The 22,073-nt window shown below is 38.3% G+C and overlaps 3 protein-coding genes across 3 annotated transcripts; 2 read left to right on the forward strand and 1 right to left on the reverse strand.

The window, feature by feature from the left end:
* Positions 1-940: 940 nt before the first annotated feature.
* Positions 941-2,791, forward strand: CBG28105 (the record flags this gene model as incomplete). Its single annotated transcript, XM_045240653.1, has 4 exons — positions 941-1,002; positions 1,051-1,155; positions 2,198-2,461; positions 2,758-2,791. 4 exons carry the CDS (start codon positions 941-943, stop codon positions 2,789-2,791), a joined length of 465 nt encoding a protein of 154 aa, XP_045098691.1.
* A 615-nt stretch (positions 2,792-3,406) lies between these two features.
* On the reverse strand, positions 3,407-5,560 carry CBG28106 (the record flags this gene model as incomplete). The annotated part of the gene is made up of 4 exons (XM_045240654.1): positions 3,407-3,499; positions 3,674-3,976; positions 4,025-4,300; positions 5,399-5,560. The coding sequence occupies 4 exons, from the start codon at positions 5,558-5,560 to the stop codon at positions 3,407-3,409; spliced, it is 834 nt and encodes a 277-aa protein (XP_045098692.1).
* Positions 5,561-13,186: 7,626 nt separating this feature from the next.
* On the forward strand, positions 13,187-19,853 carry CBG07276 (the record flags this gene model as incomplete). Its single annotated transcript, XM_045240656.1, has 13 exons — positions 13,187-13,194; positions 14,831-14,865; positions 14,909-15,051; positions 15,098-15,552; positions 16,071-16,383; positions 16,431-17,174; positions 17,221-17,262; positions 17,347-17,453; positions 17,563-17,696; positions 17,986-18,112; positions 18,160-18,781; positions 18,833-18,938; positions 19,783-19,853. The coding sequence occupies 13 exons, from the start codon at positions 13,187-13,189 to the stop codon at positions 19,851-19,853; spliced, it is 2,907 nt and encodes a 968-aa protein (XP_045093568.1).
* Positions 19,854-22,073: the final 2,220 nt, after the last annotated feature.

Here is a 22,073-nt window from a genome sequence, read left to right on the forward strand (position 1 = left end):
TTTTTGAACATCGGTAGACATATTCAAAAACGGGGACACGTAGGTAAAGGCGGGAAAAATCTTTTCCTCTTTTCGAATAATGCAAAAACATCGGCGGGCCTTCTATGTTTTGAAATGGTCTGTCTTCGACATTACCAGCCTTCGTTTGTTTTTTTGAATTATTCCCAATAAGAAAAGCCCGCCAAAGAGTATTTTCAAATGTCTCTGTTAATAATTAGTTGGTATATATTTTGATTAGTCGGATACTACCTATTTGAGCTTTGTACTTTCAAGTTTGATTTCTGGCAAATTCGAATAATTATTCTGATACAAAAAATCTGAGCAGTGAAAGAGAAAAACCGGCGTCAGAGCTCCCACGACGATAAATACCAACCTTAAGGAAAATAACAGAAAACTGAAACGAGCAAAAAATTAAACCAGAAAATAAAATTTTTAGGTTATGGTAGTTGTCGCTGTGGGACCTTTGACCACGGCCACCGGAGTTTCTACCACACACCTCCAATTTTGGTACCAGAACATTAGTAGAAACAAGAACTGCTCGGACCTGAAATCTTTTTCACTCGAATTCCCCATTTCTGAATTTCAACTTTTGTGTAAATGCACATTTTACAGTTTTCAAAAATCCCACAATTTTCCCTTAATTCTCTATTTCCCATTCAAACCCAAGACATTGTTTTTCTGTTTCTCTATTACCTCTCATTTTCTAATAACCACTCGAGTTGTATGTTTTGAAACTGAGGAAGCAAGAATGACCTTGATTTTCTAGAGTGTCTCGCTTCATCCACGACCTCTCTCTATTTTTTGAATTCAAAAAAGCCCGCGAAAAAATATTTTTCATATTCCGATAACTTATTTTTCCTACTTTCAAACTTTGCGTTGTATTTAGTTTTGTATATTTCTAAATTTTTGAATTTATACTGTTCAGGTAACTACTGTCGTCATGAATGCTGTCGATGTTGTCTGGAGAAAAGTGGTGCTCAAGTCTGAAGGGAAAATGATACTGTGAGCATACTTTTTAGAGAATATAGAGCTTATTTTGTATTGTTTCAGCCAGTGGCTCCACAAAACCGACATCCCTTGCCCACCACCACCATCGCCTCCATTGAGTATTTCGAGAATTCGGAGCAGAAAGTGGAGGAAGAGAAACTTCCTGAGGTGAGTTAATAATTTTATAATTATGTGGAAAATCCTCAACTGGTCCATTAGAGTGAATTTTTGATTACTAAAACAACTGTGAAAATCTCTAAACTTTTGTTGAAATCTTCCAATTTCAATAAAACAAAGAAAGACTTTCAGAACTCGTTTTGACTTTTTTATACAAAACACAAAGATTTTGTTTTTATTGAAAGATTTTGTTTTTATCGAACCTGTAATAGAAGAGCTTACCTACTGTCAATCTTGAGCTCAATTATCTTGGTTCTTTCGAAAGATATCAAGTTTTTGTCAGCAGATAAAATGCTTATCATGATGTCACTAACATTTTACTAGTTGGCAAAAAATTGATATATTTTGGGAGAAGCAAGATAATTGAGCTTGAATTGCACGGATAGGGTGGTTACCGTGTTTCCTCTAATAGAAACTCACTTAAACCTTCAACTTTGAACTCAATTATCTAAATTCTCAAGCAAGATATAACAAATGTGTCAACTGATAAAATATTTCTGATATCAAGATGAACAATTTATTAGTTGACAGCTTTTATATATCTTTGAAAGAAATTGAGAAAAATAGGCTCAAAGTGAAAAGGCCTTTCTGTTACAGGTTTTACGGTAGAAACGTGATTTTTTGTTTTTTGAAGAATTGAGAATCAATCTAATACCATACTGCCCTTAAATTTAATCGACAATCTAATTGACAAGTTCATTGTGTGGAAAAAGTCGCCCGCTTCGTTTTTGCTGTACTTAGTCCGTAGCTGTGCGGTTCCGAGCGCGCTCGTCAAGCTCATCTAATTCCACCGGTTCCCGCTCCACACATTCATCCTGCAGTTCGCATTCATCCCGCTCCACAGACTCTTCCCGCAGTTTGGGTTCATCCCGCTCCGCGGTTTCGTCCCGCGGCTCAAATTCGTCCTGCAGTTCGAAATCGGAGTCGTACCGCTCATCGAGCCCAATTGAGTCGTCGCCAACCACCGGCTCAAGCTGTCTGCCGTCAGAGTAAGCGATTCAATAAATAACACTGCAAGTTCAAAAGTTCCCAGCTACTCCTCAACTTCCGTGGTCTCCAGCTACACCGAGAAAAGAATAAAGAAGAAAATTAGAAGAATGAGAACCCGTTATTCTTCTTCTTATTATTCTTCTCCGGCAGCTTCGATGTGCAACTCCTCGGCGCTAAGTTCGTCGACTGCTTGCAACTCCACGATGAGCATCAGCTCGTTCTCGTCGTCGTCCTCCTTTAGCAGCTCGGATTCCCGTTTGTCATCGACTTGCAGCTCTTGCAGCTTAGTTGGAATGAACAAGTATTGGTAAGCATTCATTTCCATTTTGATTTTTCAAAAAATCGCTGAAACAGAAAAAAAAACTGAATATCGAAGTGGCGGCTGTTCTATTCTTTAGAATACCTATTTTTAGTTGAAAATAATAAATTTTATGTATCTAAAACAGTAATTGAAAAAAACACTTTATGGTTTCAAGATAACTAGTCTTTCAAAACATAGCTAGGTATTCGGAAAACAGAAATTCTTAGTTAGGATTTCAGAATTCTAGTTCTAGGGCTATCGTTCAACTCCTTAAATTTTAAGATGAAACTCTCAAATTACAGTAATTGGTTTGACGAAAAAATTGTCACTTTCTAATTCTAGCCATTGAGTGTGAATATCAAAATAGCAGTAATCATGTCACCTTTCTAAATTCCTTTTTCTGTTTTTCCCCACCTCTCACCGTTTTCTCGCCCCTCCTCCCCCGCTGTTCAATTTTGATAGCTCTCGATTCTACTGGAAATCAATGTTTTTCTACTTTTTCCTTATTGTGAACTCATCTGAGTTCCTTGTATTTAATGAATGCATGAAGCGGATTGGTCATTTTTAGTTTATTGAAAAAAAGAAACGGTTTTTTTTTCATCAAAGACATTCGGGATGAAAAAAACACATGAAAAAGGGTAACACCGATGCAGGGAGAGACAATGGATACAGTATTTCAAACGGAATTGGGGGGGGGGGGGGAATAATTAGGTAAAAAATAATTAGGTAAAAAAGAGGAGAATTTAAAGCTTTTTTGGAAAGAAGGCGGTGTAGGGTTCGAGAAGACAATTGGAAGGCAAAAATTCGAGAGAACGGGCAGAATTGCAAAAAATACAACAGGAGATGCTCGAGAATATTAAGGAACGTGGTAGGAGAAGATTTTGGTACAAGGGGAGGGATTCGGAACATATTGGGTACTACTTTGGTACAAAAGTGGGGGCTGTAGTCTAATTACAAGGCAATAATCTCTGGTGCTTCCACCCTGCTTCCCATCAGAATGATTTGGAATCCCCCAGCGGTCTTTAGTTGACAGGCTCGGCGAACCTGGAAAATATGCTTATTAGTTCGATACTGCTATAGAATTTCCAAAATCATTTTTCGAGACATTTTTCACAGCACTAAAAAAACAATAATTTTTATCAGACTAGGATATCATAATTCATTTTCCTAATTATGCCTATCATGATTATGACGTTTAACATTCAAATTCAAGCTCACCTGCGGCTCCACTGTCGCATCCAATAAAGCACCATAGCCGTCCATCATCAACATCGAATTGTGCACCACCTCGCACAGTGCGATTCGGACGAAGAGGTTCATCATCTCTTTCTCTGTGTGGGAGAGAGAAATCGACTGTACATCGTGGGGGCCAGTCATCACCAGTTGTCCCGTGGGGTGGCTGTAGCGGATGTTCATCTGGTTGACGGCGTGCCCAGTCGCCCTGGTGGCATTATTATAGTGCCGGTTTGCTCCAGTAGAGATGCTACTGACAAACCGTGCCAAGTCTCTCTGGTTCTCGTTCTGAAACACATTTGATTTTAATCAGTGATCTCTTTTTATAGAAAATACCTCTCCGATGCACTCTTTCACGACCTTCAAGAGGTGAGAAGGGTTGGACATATCCAGCCGTTTTGGATGGTTGTAGTCCAGGCAAAACTTCAAATGCTCTGCCTTGATGAAACCATGCAATCTGGTCTGGTAGGTCCTCTTTTGGACTCGGCCGTCGTTGATGGAGAAACGACTGATGCTGCGCTTCGTCGTCCTTTTGAACGTGGTCTCTACTCCATTTTTACGGAATGAGACAGCAACAGTGCTATTCTCAAGGCCAATGATCGGGAGGTCCTTCTAAAAATGAATAGCTCTATTTCAGTTCAATGATATAAAAAGTTTGAAACAGCACGAAAAAAGGCTCTAGAAAGAAAACGGGGCCCATCGCCACCAGGTGAATTTTCCAAAATATTATTTTCATTTTATCTTTCTTTTTTCATATTCTGTTTTGAAAATATTTTTTATTACTAAAAATATTTTTTCGGCCGCCTCACGGAAAAATTGAAGATAATTGAATTGGAAATACTTTTCTCAAAAGACCAAATTTTGGAATTTAGCAAATTTCAATTTTTTTTTCGTGTTTTTAAAATTTGAAGGAATTCAATTTTTTAAAAAAATTGACATTTTCATAAAATAGTGTTGAACATTTTCAAAAAAACAATTTTAGAATCGGATTCTGGAAATCAGACTTGCCGTATTTTCTCTAAAAAAAGCTCGCCTCTATTTGTACCCCACCTCTAATAGAAGTCCCCCCCCCCCTCCCGCGAGGTGCTTCAAAAAATGGAAACCCTCTAATATTAGAAAAAGTAACGTAAAATCCAGAATTTTCGGAACTTTGACTTTAGGACTTGACAATTTCTCAACTTCTGAATTATTTGATTTCTAAATTTCAGATTTTCAGAATCTCATAATTTTTTTCCGGAATTTCATAATTCTCGAATTTTGATTTTTCAGATCATGGAATCTCAAAATTTAAATTGGGAATTTTGACATTTAAAATTGCAGAATGAAAATATCGAATTTTCCATAACACTGATTTTCAGAATTCTTAACTTCCGAATGATCTAATTTCTGAATTTTTGAAAATAAATGTTTTTGAAAATATATCATTGAAAAATAAAAGCTTACCCTCTAGTTGAACCACACCTCAGTAGAACCCCACCCTGAGAAAGAAGTTGAAATTTAAAAGCCCATGGGCTTCTAATACAGGAAATACGGTACCTTGGCTTAAAAGATAATTTACAGTTTTGAAAAACAAAATTCAAAATTTTCATATCACACCTCATTTGGCTGTTAATTACCTATTTTTATTTTTAGGGTACCCCAATCTTTTTTAAGGTCTTTTTTTCGCAGGTTTTTCAATTTTATTTTTAATTCAAAAAATCAAATACTCACATCGAGGGCGGCGAAGGCGACGGCCTTGATGAGGGTCGTTTTTCCAGACCCGTTATCTCCTCGAACCACCGCAAAGTTGGTTCCAAATCCCACATTCAATGGTCGGTTCCCGCGTGGGAAGTTTTCGGTTCGAATGGAGGAGATTCGCACGGTGTTGGCCATTTCCAGGGTTTTCGGCTTTCACAGACTGCAAACTTTAAAGTTTATAATTCTGTAGACAAAACAACGGAGGGAAGGAAAACGCTGTTGAAAATTTCAATAAAAAATCTTAGCAAGAAAAGGGCATATACAGAAAAAGAGGTCCGAATCTCACTACCCCCTACTTTTCTCAAAACATCTGCAGGAAGAAAATGGTCTATGCGCGAAGCAGGGCCTGTCCCTTTGCTTTGCTATTTGTGTATGGTCGCCACCTGTGGATTGGCTTCAAGAATTTCGAAGCTCAAATCAATAAAAATCAGCAACAGACTGAAACTTTGGGGAGTGTTGGGACTTGTGAGAACAAGAGAAGATGGAAAACACAAAAAGATATATATTAAAAGAGAAAAGATATATTGAAATAGAATTGCGAGAGATGGTAGATCTAAACAATAAATTTAGAAAAAATAATGAAGTTTAAAGCGCTATCAAAGAGCATAATTTTTCAGGAAACTTATCAGTGAAGTTGAGAAAGTTTTTAAAAAGTATTTTTTGAAGAGTCAAATTCATGAATTCAAGATCTCGAGACACCGATGATTACGATCTAGCGAAGAGGATCGAATCTTGAGCTCTCTTTCTCTCTCTCTCTCTCTCTCTCTCTCTTTCTGTTTTAAAGTTCTTCCCGAGGTTGGGGAAGCTTGAAAAGGGAGGAAAACTGATGTGGGCAGATTTTAGGCAGAGCTCAAAGGTTCATTCTTAAAGAATCTTTTGACGAAGCAGAGAAAGTAGAAAAAGAGTAAAAAGGATAATGAATCTTATGTTCCACGGGAATGAGTATTATTCTTTACTGAAAATCCACAAGGATATTCACTCTCAAAACGAAAGAGTGTTGAAGTCTCAAAATATTTTGAAAGTGATTCGAAAAATGCTGAAGACATTCTACATGATAAAATGCCTTAAAAGATTCAGGAAGTCTTTCGTGTACCGTATTTTCTCTAATAGGAGCTCACCCTATATATGAACTTTGAGCTAAATTATATTGGTTCTTTCAAGAGATATCAAGTTTTTGTAAACTGATGAAATGTTCATCATAATATCATCAACATTTTAATAGTTGACAAATTTTCGACATCTTTTGGAGGTTCCGAGATAATTGAGCTTGAAGTGCCCAGAAAGGGTGGTTACCGTATTTACTCCAAGAGAAAGCCACTAAAATCATCAATTATGAGCTCAATTATCTCGATTCCTGGGTAAGATATCAACATTTTGTCAACTAGTAAAATGTTGATGATATTATGATAAACATTTTATCAGTTTACAATAACTTTATATCTTTCGAAAGAACCAAGATAATTTAGCGCAAAGTGCTTGTACCTTCTACAATAGTGAGTACAGTATCTCAACAACTCTCATGAGACGCATGAGATAGTAATGACAAATGGAAGGGAAGCAAGAGTTAATGTGATATGTGTCAGCCGTTTTTCTAGGACCTGTACCATTCTTTTGTTTGCTTATCTGTGAATAATCGCTTTCTTACATATTGCTTCCATTATTTCTGGGAGGCGGAGTCCCAGGAAGGATTGCCAACAAGTGGAGAAGTTAAAAAAAACATAGAATAACAAAAAGTCAAAAAATATTGATTAGGATTAAGAATAAATATAAAGGTTGGATTTGGAACGTTGAATATATCTTTATCTCATTTTTCTGGGGGTTACGAAACATCTACGCGCTGCTTAAAACCTCTAATCACAAATTGAAGATGAGAAATATCGGAATTGCGTGTTGCTTCGTTCAGAACTGCACTCATATTTTGTCTGTGAGCCGACTTTCGAAGACTGATCTCGAATTTTCCATTTTGAAAGAACAAAAAGCAAAGAAGCGTCAGCCGATTCATAGAACTGAGTCATTTAATGTCGGAAAAATATAAGAAATCAATTTGAAAGCAGATTTCTAGAATGAACTCATCCCTTTTTTCAGGATTTCTGTCACTGTAACGTAAACTAAATTTATTATTCTGAACATCAGGTTACGGATCAGTAGAGCTCACAGAAAGGACAAGCCTGAGCTGTCAAAAAATGCAAGAGACCATTAAGTGATAAAAAGTGATAAAAAAGAAACGAAAGCAAGGATTCATGCGAAATAGTGATTCATTATTCTTGGGACCTGGGTCCTCTTTCTGTTTGCTTAGCAATGAATCGCATCATCTCGCCATATCAGCTCCCATTGTTTAAGGGAGGGGAAAAGACACAAAATGATGCGAGAAAGGAACACAGACTCGCATGAATTTTCATGAATCATCAGAGGGATGGTATTGATGGAAAAATGAGATGGAATAGGCTGTGAATAATGGAAAGCGGAAGAAAACCATGCCATGGAAACTGAAATAGAGAGAGAGAGAGAGAGAGAGAGAGAGAGAAGCAAAGTGATTTACAGGCTCCAGGTCGAGAAGGTACTCTTCTTGAAAACTGCTCCAGCAATTGTCATTTGAGCTTTTTAGGTCTTTGAATGTAGGAAGGGACATTAAAAAACGATTTTCACAAAATCAGATCCGCCTCTTGAGGAGCTGAACTTGAGGAATAAACGCTGGAGGAGCCAGAACGCTCTCATCTGAACCCAAACACTGCATACCGTCACTTCAGAATGCATACCTGAAGTCCAAATGAAATCCGAAAAAAATCTCATGTCTTCTCTCCTTCGAGTGGCCGTTTCCCACATTTATCCCACATTTTCCTAATGGTCATTTATATGTTTTCTCACTAAATGTCATTTTTTTCAACGCAGAATTCCTCTTTATTCCCATTTTTGTTAATAAAGGTCAGTGTCATAAAAATCGGATGAAGAAACCTTTTCGTGGACCAATGAATTTTTCTGACCTTGCGAACAAAAATCGAAAAAAGGGAGAATGCTGCATTGAAATAATGGAATTTGGAAGAAAAAATAAATGAAAGCAGACATAGAACGTGGAAAAAATACAGACACATGACGACAAAATAATAGCTAAGGACCAAATTATTTTTTTTTGATAAATTATAGAAGAGAACTGAAATAAAAGAGTGAATAATACAGAAAGCGTCTAAACATATGTTTCTTCTTTATGTAGACATGTGTTCTACCGGAATACAAGTAAAATAGTAAACTACAAAACTGGACCTTTCTTTTTGTGGTGCATAGTCAGAAATGTTCTGACCAAGTGGGTTTTAGGACGTCAAGTTTATCTACTGTGACAGACAAAATATTCGAATGTTCATGGCACTTTTTTGATTTTATTGGTTCAAATGAACAGATGAGAAAATCTGCGAAAAAATGAGAAGGACATCAGGCATTTTAAAATTGTGGATGGTTTTGAATAAACCTCTTTTTTTTGAATAATGCTTGTGAAACAAATTAATTTCATTTTGAACCTAATCTACATATTTTCTCTAATAAATAGAAGCTCACTCACAGCGTCATCTTTGAGCTCAATTATCTCTGTTCCTTTGAAAAATATCTAAAACTTGTCAACTGAGAAGATATTTTTCTTAAATTACAAAAATGTTATTCGTTGACAAGTTTTTTGATACCTATCAAAGTAACCGAGATAACTGAGCTTGAAGAGCAAATACACTGTAAATTTCAATTTACTTAAAACAGGAATTCAAAAAGGATATTTTTTAAATGCCATAGAGAACGGAATTTGGGAAAAAAAATCTAGACGTGTTTTCTCTACTGTCAATCGATTAATTTACAATCAGAAAATTTGCATTTTAGTTCACTGTTGTGAGAAAAAAAAATCATTGCTTCACTGAAGTCACACTGAACTTCCAAATGAAAGAAAATGTATTCGGCTTACCCAATAAGAGGGAGAAGTCAGCGATGAAATGTGGAATATCTCGAATAGACTTTTTCCTTCCAGAAAAACGGCTCGTAAAACCCATAAAATGTCCTATTCGCCATTATTAGAATTGAGGAGAAGAAAAATGAAGAAGAAGGAAAATTGTTAAAGATTTGATTGTTTGGAACATTAGTAATTGAAAAATTAGCAAATAAGAAAAGAATTTGACCTCATTTTTTCAAAATTTGTGGGCTAAATCTCTAGCCCATTCTTTTCATTTTCTTCAAGCTCTAAAGAGATAAATCAAGCTTGACAAAAAAAATGGTTCGAGAAATATTCGTTGAAGGAGCTGGTAGAAAAAAAAGACGCGAGAGAATAATGTGAATAGAAATTTAGTAGCAGTAATTTTGGAACAGATTTTTTTGGGATAATTGCTACTAAGTTAATGAGAAATGTATCAAAAATATAGATTGATTTGTTTTATTAAAAACCCATAAATTGAAAAAGAAATAACACAAAAAAAGGTTTTCGCTATACAACTTCTCCATAGTTGCAAAATGAGAAAAAATGAAATGATTTATAACAAGTATTGGGTGGCTTCTCGTAGCAGTGAGTGGCTCTCTTTCCGTTTGTTTGCCATACTGAAGTTCGAAACATCGGAAATTCTTCTGATTTTACTTTGAAAAAAATTTATCCATTCTTGACTTAATTCCGACATCGAACTACCCCAAAATCTGTAACAGAAAGGTCCTCACACCGTAAACTTTGAATTCTTATATCTTGCTTCCTGTGCATTTTATCAAAAATGTGTCAACAGACAAAATACTCGTGATATTATAATCAACAATTTGTCAGTTCAGAATTCTTCAAGAGGATCCGAGATGAATTAGTACACAATTCTTTGTTTTTTTTACAGGAACAAAATTACAGGGTGCGGCAAAAGTTCTGTTACCAAGTTTACCTCAAGCTGGCGCGAGCTAACCTTCTTTTCGTGCACTGATTTTATTTCCATATTTTTCTCAGTCTCGTCATTAGTACAAAGTTTCATGTTTCTACCTCAATTTTTACGAAAATGGCAACACCCGTCAAAAAATCTTCGCCTTCTTTGATGTTTTTCCTGAATTTCTGGCACGCGCTTGACCACTGCTTTCATTGATGAGCCACTGTTCAGCTTAGAGGCAAAACTCAATTCTCAAAATTGTCAGGTTTGGCACAATTTCCTTAGCTATCTCACAGTGATGGTCTGTTGATTCTCTGGGCAGCCAATCATCAGCAGTTCATGAAGCTTGCAGGAATTACTTCAAATCGGGAAGAATCACTGTTTTCGGTCGAGCCAGGTGTGTAAGTGTACCATGCATACCACTTTTAGTAATAACCATACTGCCCAATTCATGATCTAACTTTGGAAAGCAAACTGAGACTCTTCAAAAAAATGTCGCGCCTGCTGAGACGGCAAAACATGTTCGGCAGGAGGGCCAATCCAATTTCTACAATTGGATCCCCGAAAAAGAATGGCCTGTCTCTAGTCAGATCACGATGGGGGTTTTCGTGCAAGGAACTTTTTGAGCATATGTTCAATTTTGTTGACATACAATGTTGGATGCGCTTGTATAGAGCTTTATTTGTGTAGTTCACACCCTTTTTGTACAATAATCACTAGCTGGAGAGATATATTTTCCTTCCCGTCAAAAAATCCAATGAAGAGGGTTTTCTGAAAACATTCCTGTCGAGAGAGCAAATTTTTTGTCAACAAGTATGCTTATCTACATACCAAGTGCCCCCATCGTGTCTGTGAGTCAAACATATTATATCCCTGAATTGCCTGGGTCACGGGCCATCAGAAGAAAACAACTGCCGACCGCCTATTTATGTGATAGAGACCGTTCCCGCATAGAGAGTGTGAGAGGCGCAGACACGGAAGGGTGGATGTGCGTAGTAGAGGTCCGCTCATCCGAGTGAGAGAGTACTATTCAGGGTACAGGTGAGAGAGACGCAGAGAAACACCTTCTGGAAAATTCTTTAGAGTTATCGCTCACTCTCAGATCATACGCTCATTTATTCTTCTATATTCTTTCTCATTCTTCTTCATTACCCCGTCTATCAATCAGTTATTTCTTACTCTATGCTATGCTACGTTTTCTCCCAAGCTATTTTTCAAGTATTTTAATGATATGGATTTTTTTTGATCTGGTACAACGACCAAGTTTAAAGGATTCCGTGAGTTAAACTAAAGTTTGATGTATAGAAGTTCCATTAGACGCTAGCTAGCAATGTAATGATGAGTTATCGACTTTTTGACGGCAAAAATAGATTTTCGTCACAGTTTTGAAGTCAATTCGGCGAAAAACCTTGGGTGCCACTCCTAAGTAACTAAGAGACGTTTTCGATCTTGAACTAATAGACGTTTCCGATCTTTTCCGATCGTTTCCGATCACTAAGAGACGTTTCCGATCTTGAAAGAGCGTCAGCTTGTTAGTTCTATCAGCGGGGTAGCTATGTTCCAACGTTTTAGGAAAGTTTCCTCATTTTGTCTAAGGCTGTTCCACTGCCGGTTGCAGCATTTTTCATTTTATTTTCTGGGATAGGTAGGATATGGTGGTTTAGCGGCTCTATTCCTTCTGGATCGTTAAGAGTACCGTATTTCTCCTCAGCGAAGCCCTTTCAAACTGTCCATTTTTAAGCTTATTTATCTTGATTCTTGTGAGAGATATCAAAAATTTGTCAACTGATAAATAATTTATCAAACTATTTCCAATATGTTATCGTTGACGACTTGATCACATCCTCATAGGAATTGAGATAATCGAATTCAAAGTGGACAGTGAGTGGGCTTCAATTAGAGGAAATAAGTTATTTTCAAAAAACATGCATTTTGGTCCACGGCAACCTACACATGACCTGAGTCACAACCGGTTGCGTAAGCAATTTGCACATCTTTAATTTCTATAGATGTTCGTTAGTTTTGAGCGACATTTTAAAAGCACGGCTTGTCGAAATTTCCAAATCCTGCAGAACTTTTTAAAAAATGCTTATAAAAGGCTCATATTTCATTTTGAAGGCGCCCATGTTTTAAAGCGATTTCCAAAGCCTAGTTCGAATTAATTATCTTGTTAGTTTAAAAGATTAATTAGATTCATTCTAGTTTTGACAAGATTATCTCTTCGACATTGGTTTTCACAGCTTCAGCAAGTAGTTACCCGGCCAGTGAGGCAAAAAATAATTTTCCAGAAATGTTTCGCAAGGTTGATGAGCGAATCATATTTGGATGATCTGAACTGGCTCACAACTACAGGTTGGAAATTGTGAAATTTTCCGACTTTCAGTAACTGTCGCGTTGCTGACATTATCAACCTTTTGAAAAACAATTCGTTGCCTCACCGGCCTGCCATCCACCTTTGCTTTTTTTTAAGTAACAAAAAATATCACTGTTCAAATTTACCTATTCTCTCCAGCCCTCAACCGTAATGAAAAAACCTGTTCAGAGCAGTTTTTCAATGATTGCAATGTACTCTTGCTCAGCGTGTTCTAGAAGCCATATTCTCATTAGAAAAACTTACTCCTTAGCTAGAAATTCATCCCAAGCTCAAAATCTTGTTTGAAAAGGGACATAGGCGCCCACTGACTTCGGAAGTGCCGCTACCATACTCGGAAAAATCCTCTCCATGTGTTAGTCTTAGCGTGTGCTGGCAGTTGTTGATTTGGACTTATGGATGCTTACCAGATCTTTTGTTCCCGACAGGATTCCAGTCTTTTGAACACGATATAGGGTCAGTCCCAGCTCACTTTTTACGAATCATCTGACTGACTCACTGCTCATTCAGAGCTCCAGTCTCATTCTTTTCATGATTTGGTACGGATTTCGACCAACCCGTTCTCGGAGGACCTTGTTTTTCTGCGAAATGACCAAAGCTCAAGATTTTACATTTTCTAGTCAGTTTTTGTCGTATTCAACTAATTGTACGGTATTCTACCGTGTTTTCTCTTTTAAAATCCTCTTTCCAAGTCTAAAGGAGAGAAATCTCCCCCGAACACACGTGCAAGAGGTGTGGATTACTGTATCCGCGCGCGAAACTGTGTGCGCGCCAAAACGCGTCTCCTCTCTCGGCAAATTCTCATCGTTTTCTTTAGTTTTCGCTGGTGTTCGCTCACGATTGGTGACGACCCGTTAAAGTGTGGCTCACTGGTTTTAAAGGTTTTATAGTGGTTTATTGAGTAAATTCAATGAATAGTGTTTTATAGGAAATCTGTGTTTTGTATTCTTCTAGTCTTCAGGTTACACAGGTATCTTTGAGTGCATAGAGGTTCTGTGAGTGCATAGCGTTTGTCTGTGGTTCTCACTCTCTCTCTCTCTCTCTCTGCATCTCGTTGTTTTCAATAGTGTCTTTTAGCAGTTAGCGTTTCTGGGAGCTCTTTCAGTTACATTACTTGGGGGCCGAACCGGGGTTTTTTTGCTCATTGTTTTTCTTGTGTGTTGAGGCAAGCACTGGTTTGCTAGTTGCATGTGCGGGGACTCGTAAAAGGACGGAGATGTCCGGTAGGTTACCGGTTTTTATCTTCTTCACCCTCTTTCCAAGTCTACAGGAGAGAAACCTCCCCCGATAAATACATGCAAACGAAAGTGGGTCACAGTACCCCGCGCGAATTTAAAGTGCGCGCCAACAGACACTTCTCTGTTTTCTCTGGGCATCTCCCCTCGTGGTCTCTCTCATCGTTTCCCCTTCAGTTCTTGCTTGGGAGTGCGTTCACACTGGTGACGCCTCCATTTGTTTTAACTCACCTTTAATAGGTTGATTTATTGTTGATTCAATAAATAGTGTTTTATAGGAATTCTGTGTTTTAGTGTCTTCTAGTTTTTCAGGTTACAAAGGTCTCTTTGAGTGCATAGAGGTTCTGTGAGTGCATAGCGTTTGTTTGTGTCTCTCACTCTCTCTGCATCTCGTTTTTTCAATAGTGTCTTTTAGCAGTTAGTGTTTCTGGAAGTTCTTTCAGTTACATTACTTAATCAAAACATTCGATGATCCCCCAACTTTGTTGTTTGTCAGATTCGACCAGCTTTTCCGATGTTACTTAGGCCAACCTTATTCTCGGCTATCTCAACGATGGTACCTTGGTGCATAGAGTTAGTCATCATACCCGTCAAAATCAACCTTGTGACATGAAATTTTGGTAATAAGGTAATCAAGGAATGCTAAAAATAGTGGACATAAAATTTTATTTCAAAAAATTCTCCAGCGCCCACCACCTCGCGCGAAAGTTGTGTTACCATACTTTTGGCGCACAATGTATAGAGCACCACTTTTTTAGTGTTCTATTTTGTTTAAAAAACCAGAATTTCGCTACATTTAGAATTTTCCAAAATTTCTTTTCTTGACCATTTTCATTAAGTTCCTCAATTTTTGATTTTAAAGTCATTAGAAAACCACGCCTACATTTTTTTCATTTCTCTTTACGTAAAAGGATTTCTGTCACTCTTTTTAACTTTTCAGCTATGTCACTGCTTGTGCGTCAGGATGCTTCTTCGGTATGAAATTTTTCTAAAACATTCAACAAACAATTATTTTAAGAAGAAAACAAATACGTCATTGCGATTGCCACTGGATCCGCTATCAAGTTTTACACTTTCGGTGGGCAGGACCTCATCCCGTTGCTCACCGCATCCGCTAGAGAGAGAATCAAGGCTATTCGGTTCTTGGACAATGGACGCCCTGTGAGTGTTTAGCATTACAACCACGAAAAATATGTAACGTTTTCAGGGACCTCAGAGTTTGGTCGCAATGACTGTCTTTGGCGATGTTTATGTCTTCTCCTATGATGACGGCGAAGTCATCACAGACACGTTATACACGAACCCTGAGCCTCGCCCTCTCCTCGAAACCTATTTCCTGGAATCTAACAACATGCAGATTGTTCTTGGATGCAGTACGGGCCAATTGAGATTGTGGACGTACGGAGCTGACGAAAATAACGCATATATGGAGCACTCAACCGACAACGACATTTGTGACGTTTGTCTTCCCTGCCAAAATCAACCAGTGGTGTTCAAATGCAGCGATAACAACACAACATGGTTTCGCTTGTTTATCACACCAGGAATCGCTCAAGTCCTCGCATATGGCAACTTTGATGGAACAATCTATGGAACTCTTGCAATTCCTACTCCGATCTTCTCAATGTGCCTTTTCACCACGCACGGTATGGTGTTTCACACGTGAGTTACATTATTTCACTCTTTTCTAGTTTAGAAGTCCCAAAAATAATCATAGGACCCAAAATAAAATCCAAAAAAAATTTAATGGTCCGAAATTTAAAAAAAAAACCAAACTTTCAGAATAATGTACCAGCATTGGAACTGTGTGAGAAATTCAATTTATGCGGACCTATAAAAAAAGCGTTGATGACAGATTTTATGCTTGGGCTGCACAAATTCTAAAAAAACACCTGAGCCTGATAGACAGTTTATTTATGGAGGCTTTACTTTTTCATCAACATTCCCCATGATTAGGCAAATTGCGCTTAATATATATGACAAAAGAGAAATGGACACAAACCTTTTAGGGACAATCACAATTCAATAGTTGTTATCCTTCAAGGTCGTAAAACATTAATTTTTCACAAAGTTCAAATTCTGGAATGTCAAATTTCAAACCTCTATTGGGACCTCTAAACTAGAAAAATACCGCCATTATTATTCATTTCGTTTTCTTAGTTACAGTTCACAATTTTCAGGCTTGATACACGCCACTTGTCTCATCATGCTGCTCAGGAAAATCCTTTCACCATGGGTGCAGTCACGAAAGATACTCAACATTTCACTCGAGTTTTTGGGTCCTCGGAGGATGGTGATTTGAGCTTCCTTGATTTGCATAAGAACAACGTCGGGCACAGTACCACATTTATCTCTCGCGGCACGCAGCCATCAGCAATGTCATATATTGTATTCAAAAGAGAGACCGAAAATGAACCAAAGGAGTATATCTTCATTGGAAGCGACGTCAATGATTCACAACTGTTTCTGATTGAACGAGATATGATTTATACGGTAATAAAAATGTTAGAATATTCAGTAAGTATCTCTATTTATTTCAGGTCGTGGCCACGCTTGAAAATCTCGGTCCGATTCGTGACATCGTCGAGCGACGAACCCGAACTGTTCAAGAAATAGTCACAAGTTCCGGAGAGGGAAAAGAGGGAACTCTCCGTTTTATTTCTCCTCAGCTCAAGATGGAGCTCAAGATGGAAAGATTTGTGGCGACGTCCAGTGCGTCCAGGTGCTTTGCGATCAAAACTCCGAACTCCACAAGCCACTCGATTCTCATCTGCTCGACTACATCCGGGACACGGATCTTCCGAGTCTCGGAAAGTGCTGAAATCGATGAAATTCAACAACACGCATTCGACGTGAACAAAACCCTGGCTGCGTCGAATATTTGCAATTCTCAACACACCTGCCAAGTAACCGATAGTTTTCTGCGGATTCTCCAATATAACACGGAAAGTGATTCATGGACAGTGCTACTCAACCAAAATCTACAGGATTTACTAGGATCTGTAGGCCATCCATTCAGGGAATCGCTCATTGATCCAAATACCGGAACGATTGTCATCTCTCAACACTACACCATTCATACGATGCGCATAGTCATCGTAAACGGAAGAGCTTCAATCGTGGATGTCTGCAGAAAAGATGTTAACGATGAGATCACTTGCATTGCTCTCATTGACCAATCCAACTCTCCAGGATCTGAACATATCTGCTCAAAATATTTTGTGATTGGAATCGGGGGGACTGCACCGTCCGTGTTCCGCTTGACGTTGGATTTAACAGAATTGGTTTGTGAACTTATCAAACAAAAAATTTCAAATCTGTGGTTTTCAGCACCTCATCGTTCTCCTTGAGTATGAACCATTCTCAATTCTGGTAAAAGGTCGATTTCTGTTGGTATCCGATGAAATCGGATGAGTCACCGATTTCAACGACTTTGATTATAAAGAACTCTATCAGACTCCTCCAAAGAAAGAACCATCTGGGGTTTCACCAATGCGACTGTGTAAGGTTGACAGTGTATACGGGTTTACCATTGCTTGCTCGGAGAGGTCGATAGTGATTAGGTCCGATTTTGGACAAATCCGGCCGCGCTCATTGCCATTCAGCATCAACTATGCAACAACTCTTAATATCACCCCATTCGAGTAAGAATTTATTTTGGAAAATGTAAAGAAAATGTGCTCTCGAGGAGACTATTCTCAAGATTGGTTACTGTAGTCGATCGGACGCTTTAGTAGCTGTTTGCCAACGTCCGGCTCATCAGTTGGAATCAATCCCGCGAACGCTTCTCAACCACCGGATCAGACGTGAGCTTTTATAAATTTTTGCAAAGCGTTGAAAAAATGTACCGTCTGTTCCAAAAAAAGTGTTTGCGGTTTCGGAGGTTTTTAAAAAATGAAAAGTTCACTATCGCTATTTTTCGGATGTTTCATATGATAGAAAATATTTCGCAAAATTATTTATTTGAATGAAAACCAATAATTTTTAGAAAAATATTGTTTTCTAAAATTGCATTCAAAAAAATCGCTTCCAAATTCCCAATTTTAAAATATGCGACGAAATTTTGTATTTTAAAATAAAATGCTTCTCTTACAGGCGACGTGATCGGTATGAGATACGCCGAATACAACCCACAACCCATCACAACTCTTACACTAATTGATGCACGCACCCGAGTACCGATAGACGCTCAGCAGATCCTTTCGTCTGAAAAGTACCTTGGGTGAGTTTCATTCAGCAAATATAATCTTCTAATCTATTTTTTTACAGGATGGTGACCGGTGTGACTGGACAAATGGATACAATTGCCATTGTGACACTGGAAAATGTGCCAGAAGCTCCGTTCAAGGTGCGGCTCTGGATTGGACATGCGGCAAGACTAGAAGGAGGTGGACCTCAGATGAGCGCATTCATAGGAACGCCAATCGGTGAAATTACCAACGAAATCCCAAAGTGTTCCATGAGGATGCCTCATAATCAAATTTTGATACATCTGGATGAGCAAGTTCTGACTGTGATGCTCGATGAGAATGGAATCCAATTCGGCAACTCTGTGCCACACGAAACACCACAACCTGAAATGATTCCAACAATGTTCGTCACCTGCCAGGACACTACTCTACATTTGTCGCATTTTAATTTCTCCGGCCCATTCCAACGACACCTCCGCCAAGGCCTCCCACAAGAGCCCTTCTTCCTCTCCTCCAAGCCAACGTGTTTCACGGAAGCACGCGTTGCCGCAATCATGCCCTTGCTATCAGCGGAACCAATACTGTTTGGCACAGAGACAGGGTCCATTGGATGGATTCTCAAATTCAGCCCAATTTGGTCGTCAATCGTGAGCGAGTATGAGCGCTGTATCGACACGTATATCCCAAGAGTCCATGTTGAGGTGAGTCTTTTTTCTGTCTAGAATTGTCATAAAAACTCATTTATTTTTCAGGGCGCGGAGTACGTCAGCCAAGCGGTATTCGACATGTTCGAGTCCGCGCATGGTAATATGAGAATGAGAGTGATGACAGAGTTAAACACTGACGGTTGGCAAGAGAGTAAGTATGGGGGGGGGGGGAGGTATAAAAAGCGAACCTCCATACCAAGAATGTTAGACGTTACTCTTGGTTCTTCTTTTAGCGTTCTAGAGATATCCTCGTTGAGATCAACACGTGGTAGGCCAGACCTTCGAGATCGTAGTTCTCTTCTGAGAATCATTTGAACCAAAACTATTGTAGTGTAGGACATATAGTTCTGGCCTAACACTGTACACAATTCACGACAAGCTACGCTGCATTTGTGACCTCGGAGAAACTCGAACAAAAAAGCACACCTGAGAGCATGGGCAAATTCTCGGTCTTTAAGAACGCCGTCGGTAACTTTAACAAATCTTTTAAGCATGCACAACTAGTACTACAATATAAAAAAACAGAATAATAAAAAGTTGAATCAATGCTGAGATATGACGGTCCGAAAAAAATTACAATGACTTTTCGCTCAACCTAATAGAAACCTCAAATAAAATTTCAGAATCCGGGCGCCAGTTTCAGCAGAGTTATATAAGTTTCAGTCTCGAAAATCGCATTTTAGAGAAAAACAGCAATTTTCAACGTCCTAGAACATGTGAATCGTTTTTAAAAATCCCTGTTTTACAGTGAAAAAGCAACTTTTGGTACTGAAACTGTTATAACTGGAACTGGCTTGCAGATTGTCAAATTTTCCGGGATATTTAGTTCTCGAACTATCCTGTGAATTTCATGAAAAATTTGGGTTGACGAGGTGTTGAGGTTCCATTGTAAGTAAAGGATCTGAACATTCGAAAACTTTTCATCTAATTTGGTTCAATTGAGATAATTAGAATAGTTTTGATTGTCTAATAAATACAACAATGTGATTTTACAGATACTGGAAAGACCCTCCAACAAATCGTTGATTCCATCAGACGAATGTTCGTGGTGTTGGAACTTGAGTAATATGCTCATCTGCTACTCCCTGCTCGTCGTTCTCTATTCCAACATTTACAGTTTATTGTTTCTTTTGCATGCCCCTTAGTGTCATCCCTGTGTGTCATTTCTGTTCTCCCAGTCTTCACCATTCAATAAATATTGGCTGAATGCCGTATTCTTTTTCCTTGCCCTCATACGATAGGTTTGCTGAATGGTCATCCGCCCCTAGTAGATGGTTATCATGATGATAATCCACTTTTAACTATTCATCTCGGTTACCAACTTCCATTTCTTAAGCACACCGGTTCGGTTTGAAATGTTTTTCTTAGTCCCCCCTTTCAATATTCTCCTAGGTTCAAAAGGAGTTCCTCACTCTTTATCACCACATCTCAATTTTCTATGTGATGTGATTTTCAATTAGTTGTTTGACCATTTTCTTATCATCCTCTAATTTCATTAAGGATTTTTATTCCTTTTTGAAAAAATTTGAAAGGTTAAAAATAATGAAAGCTTGCCAAAATTTAGCCTGTTTGTTGTATGTATAATGATCTCATACTATAGCATATTTCTCTATATTTTTTTGAACTCGGATTCCAGAAAAATTTTTCCGTTTTCCGTCAAAAACTATTCGTTGTCCTTGTTGAGGCAAATCATCCAAAGTTGCATCCGGAGCATAATCGGATACGAAAAAAATGACGTGAGATTCATCGAGTTTCATATTTGTTCGTTCCAAAGGATTTTCCATAACTTTAAGGCCACTTAAATGGATTTCTTCTGTGGGTTGCGTTTCTGATGACGTGACGGTGCTTCTGGCGATCCAATAATGCTACGTGACTCTTCTTTCTCCTTTTTCCTTTCTTTTTTTATGAGCGTTTTAGATTCGATTTCATTAGATTTGAATTCAGGAGACAAGAAACTGAGATGAGCAACGTTAAAAATATTCTCGTCAGTTAGAATTGACGTTACGTCGATTTTCAATCCGTTGTTGATAATCTTGAGCAGAAAAAATCGATTTCTAGTGTAAAAATAGCCTAAATCTCCTTCTGTCCCCTCTACATTCTTCAGATCCTTTTCGGTGAGCTCTGGTATTTGTCCCGCCGCCAGTACTTTTATTACTCTTGAACGCCTCCCGGAGTTTTGGACCCGTCTGAAAGCAGACTATCCTCGTCCATTTCAGTTTCTGAACAAAGAAAAGCATGTTCAAGAAAATGTCGTAAGATTTGATACATTTTTGTCTGAGGGTGTGGTGTTTGCGGACTCGCAGCAAACGAATTGGAGGGAGGTTCAAAAATAGTTTTTTGCGATAGGGGTAGATCAAAAGTTTTCTTTTTTCATCTACAAAAAAATAACTTTTACTAAAACTTCCAAACGAACATACTCGTAACGATCACGCACAAATCACGCACACACACACAAAAAAGATCGAGTGTGAATAGACAATTTAATGATGCGAAATACAATTATCCGAATTCATTTATTCATAAATGAACACAGCGATGGGGGCAAATGCTCGTTGCTGCGTGCGGAAGGTGAATAAGGATAGAAATTTTTGTTTCTGATGATTCCGTTGTTTCAGATGATCCATGCTTTTTCTCGTCCAGATTAGAAATAGAAAACAATGAAATCTGAAACAAAACTCATGACGGAGAGTATCAACAGGTCTTTCAAAAGAACTAACCGCCGAATAGTGATTATCGCACATAACGTGGCGCTCGTAACGTTTTGATTTTGTCTTCCGATGTGTCTGAACTCATATTCACTCCCTTTTTGCAAATCTGGCTGAGATGCAACTTTTGCAGATGTCGCCAATTACTCATTACAGGAAAAACACTTTATCAGACTGCTTGAAAGTCGTTATAGCATTGGCCGACAAGATTCTTGTATTCTGATTTCTGCTCCGGATGATAATGCTGGTCCATATCTGAAAATAGTGCACGTTTGGTTCACGAGTTTTTCACTTTTTCACTAGTTACCATTCTGAAAAACTTTTGAGGAAAATCGACTTCATCCGATTTCTCTTCTAATACGTTCAATTTCGCCCAGCTCAATCGTCGTCCAAATGTGGAAACGCTCTCTTCGACCACTTCTCCATATCTATTGGGTACTCCGACATTGGCTTCTTCTGTCTTTGTTTCAACTCCTGAAACTTGTTGTGAGCTTCCATTTCTTGATTTCATTGCATTTTCCTTCAACATTTTTTTCAAAATCGGGACGCAACACGGCTCACCGGACTTTTGATTCCACCAA

Source organism: Caenorhabditis briggsae, assembly GCF_000004555.2.
Source record: "Caenorhabditis briggsae complete genome, chrX, whole genome shotgun sequence".
NCBI lineage: Eukaryota > Metazoa > Nematoda > Chromadorea > Rhabditida > Rhabditidae > Caenorhabditis > Caenorhabditis briggsae.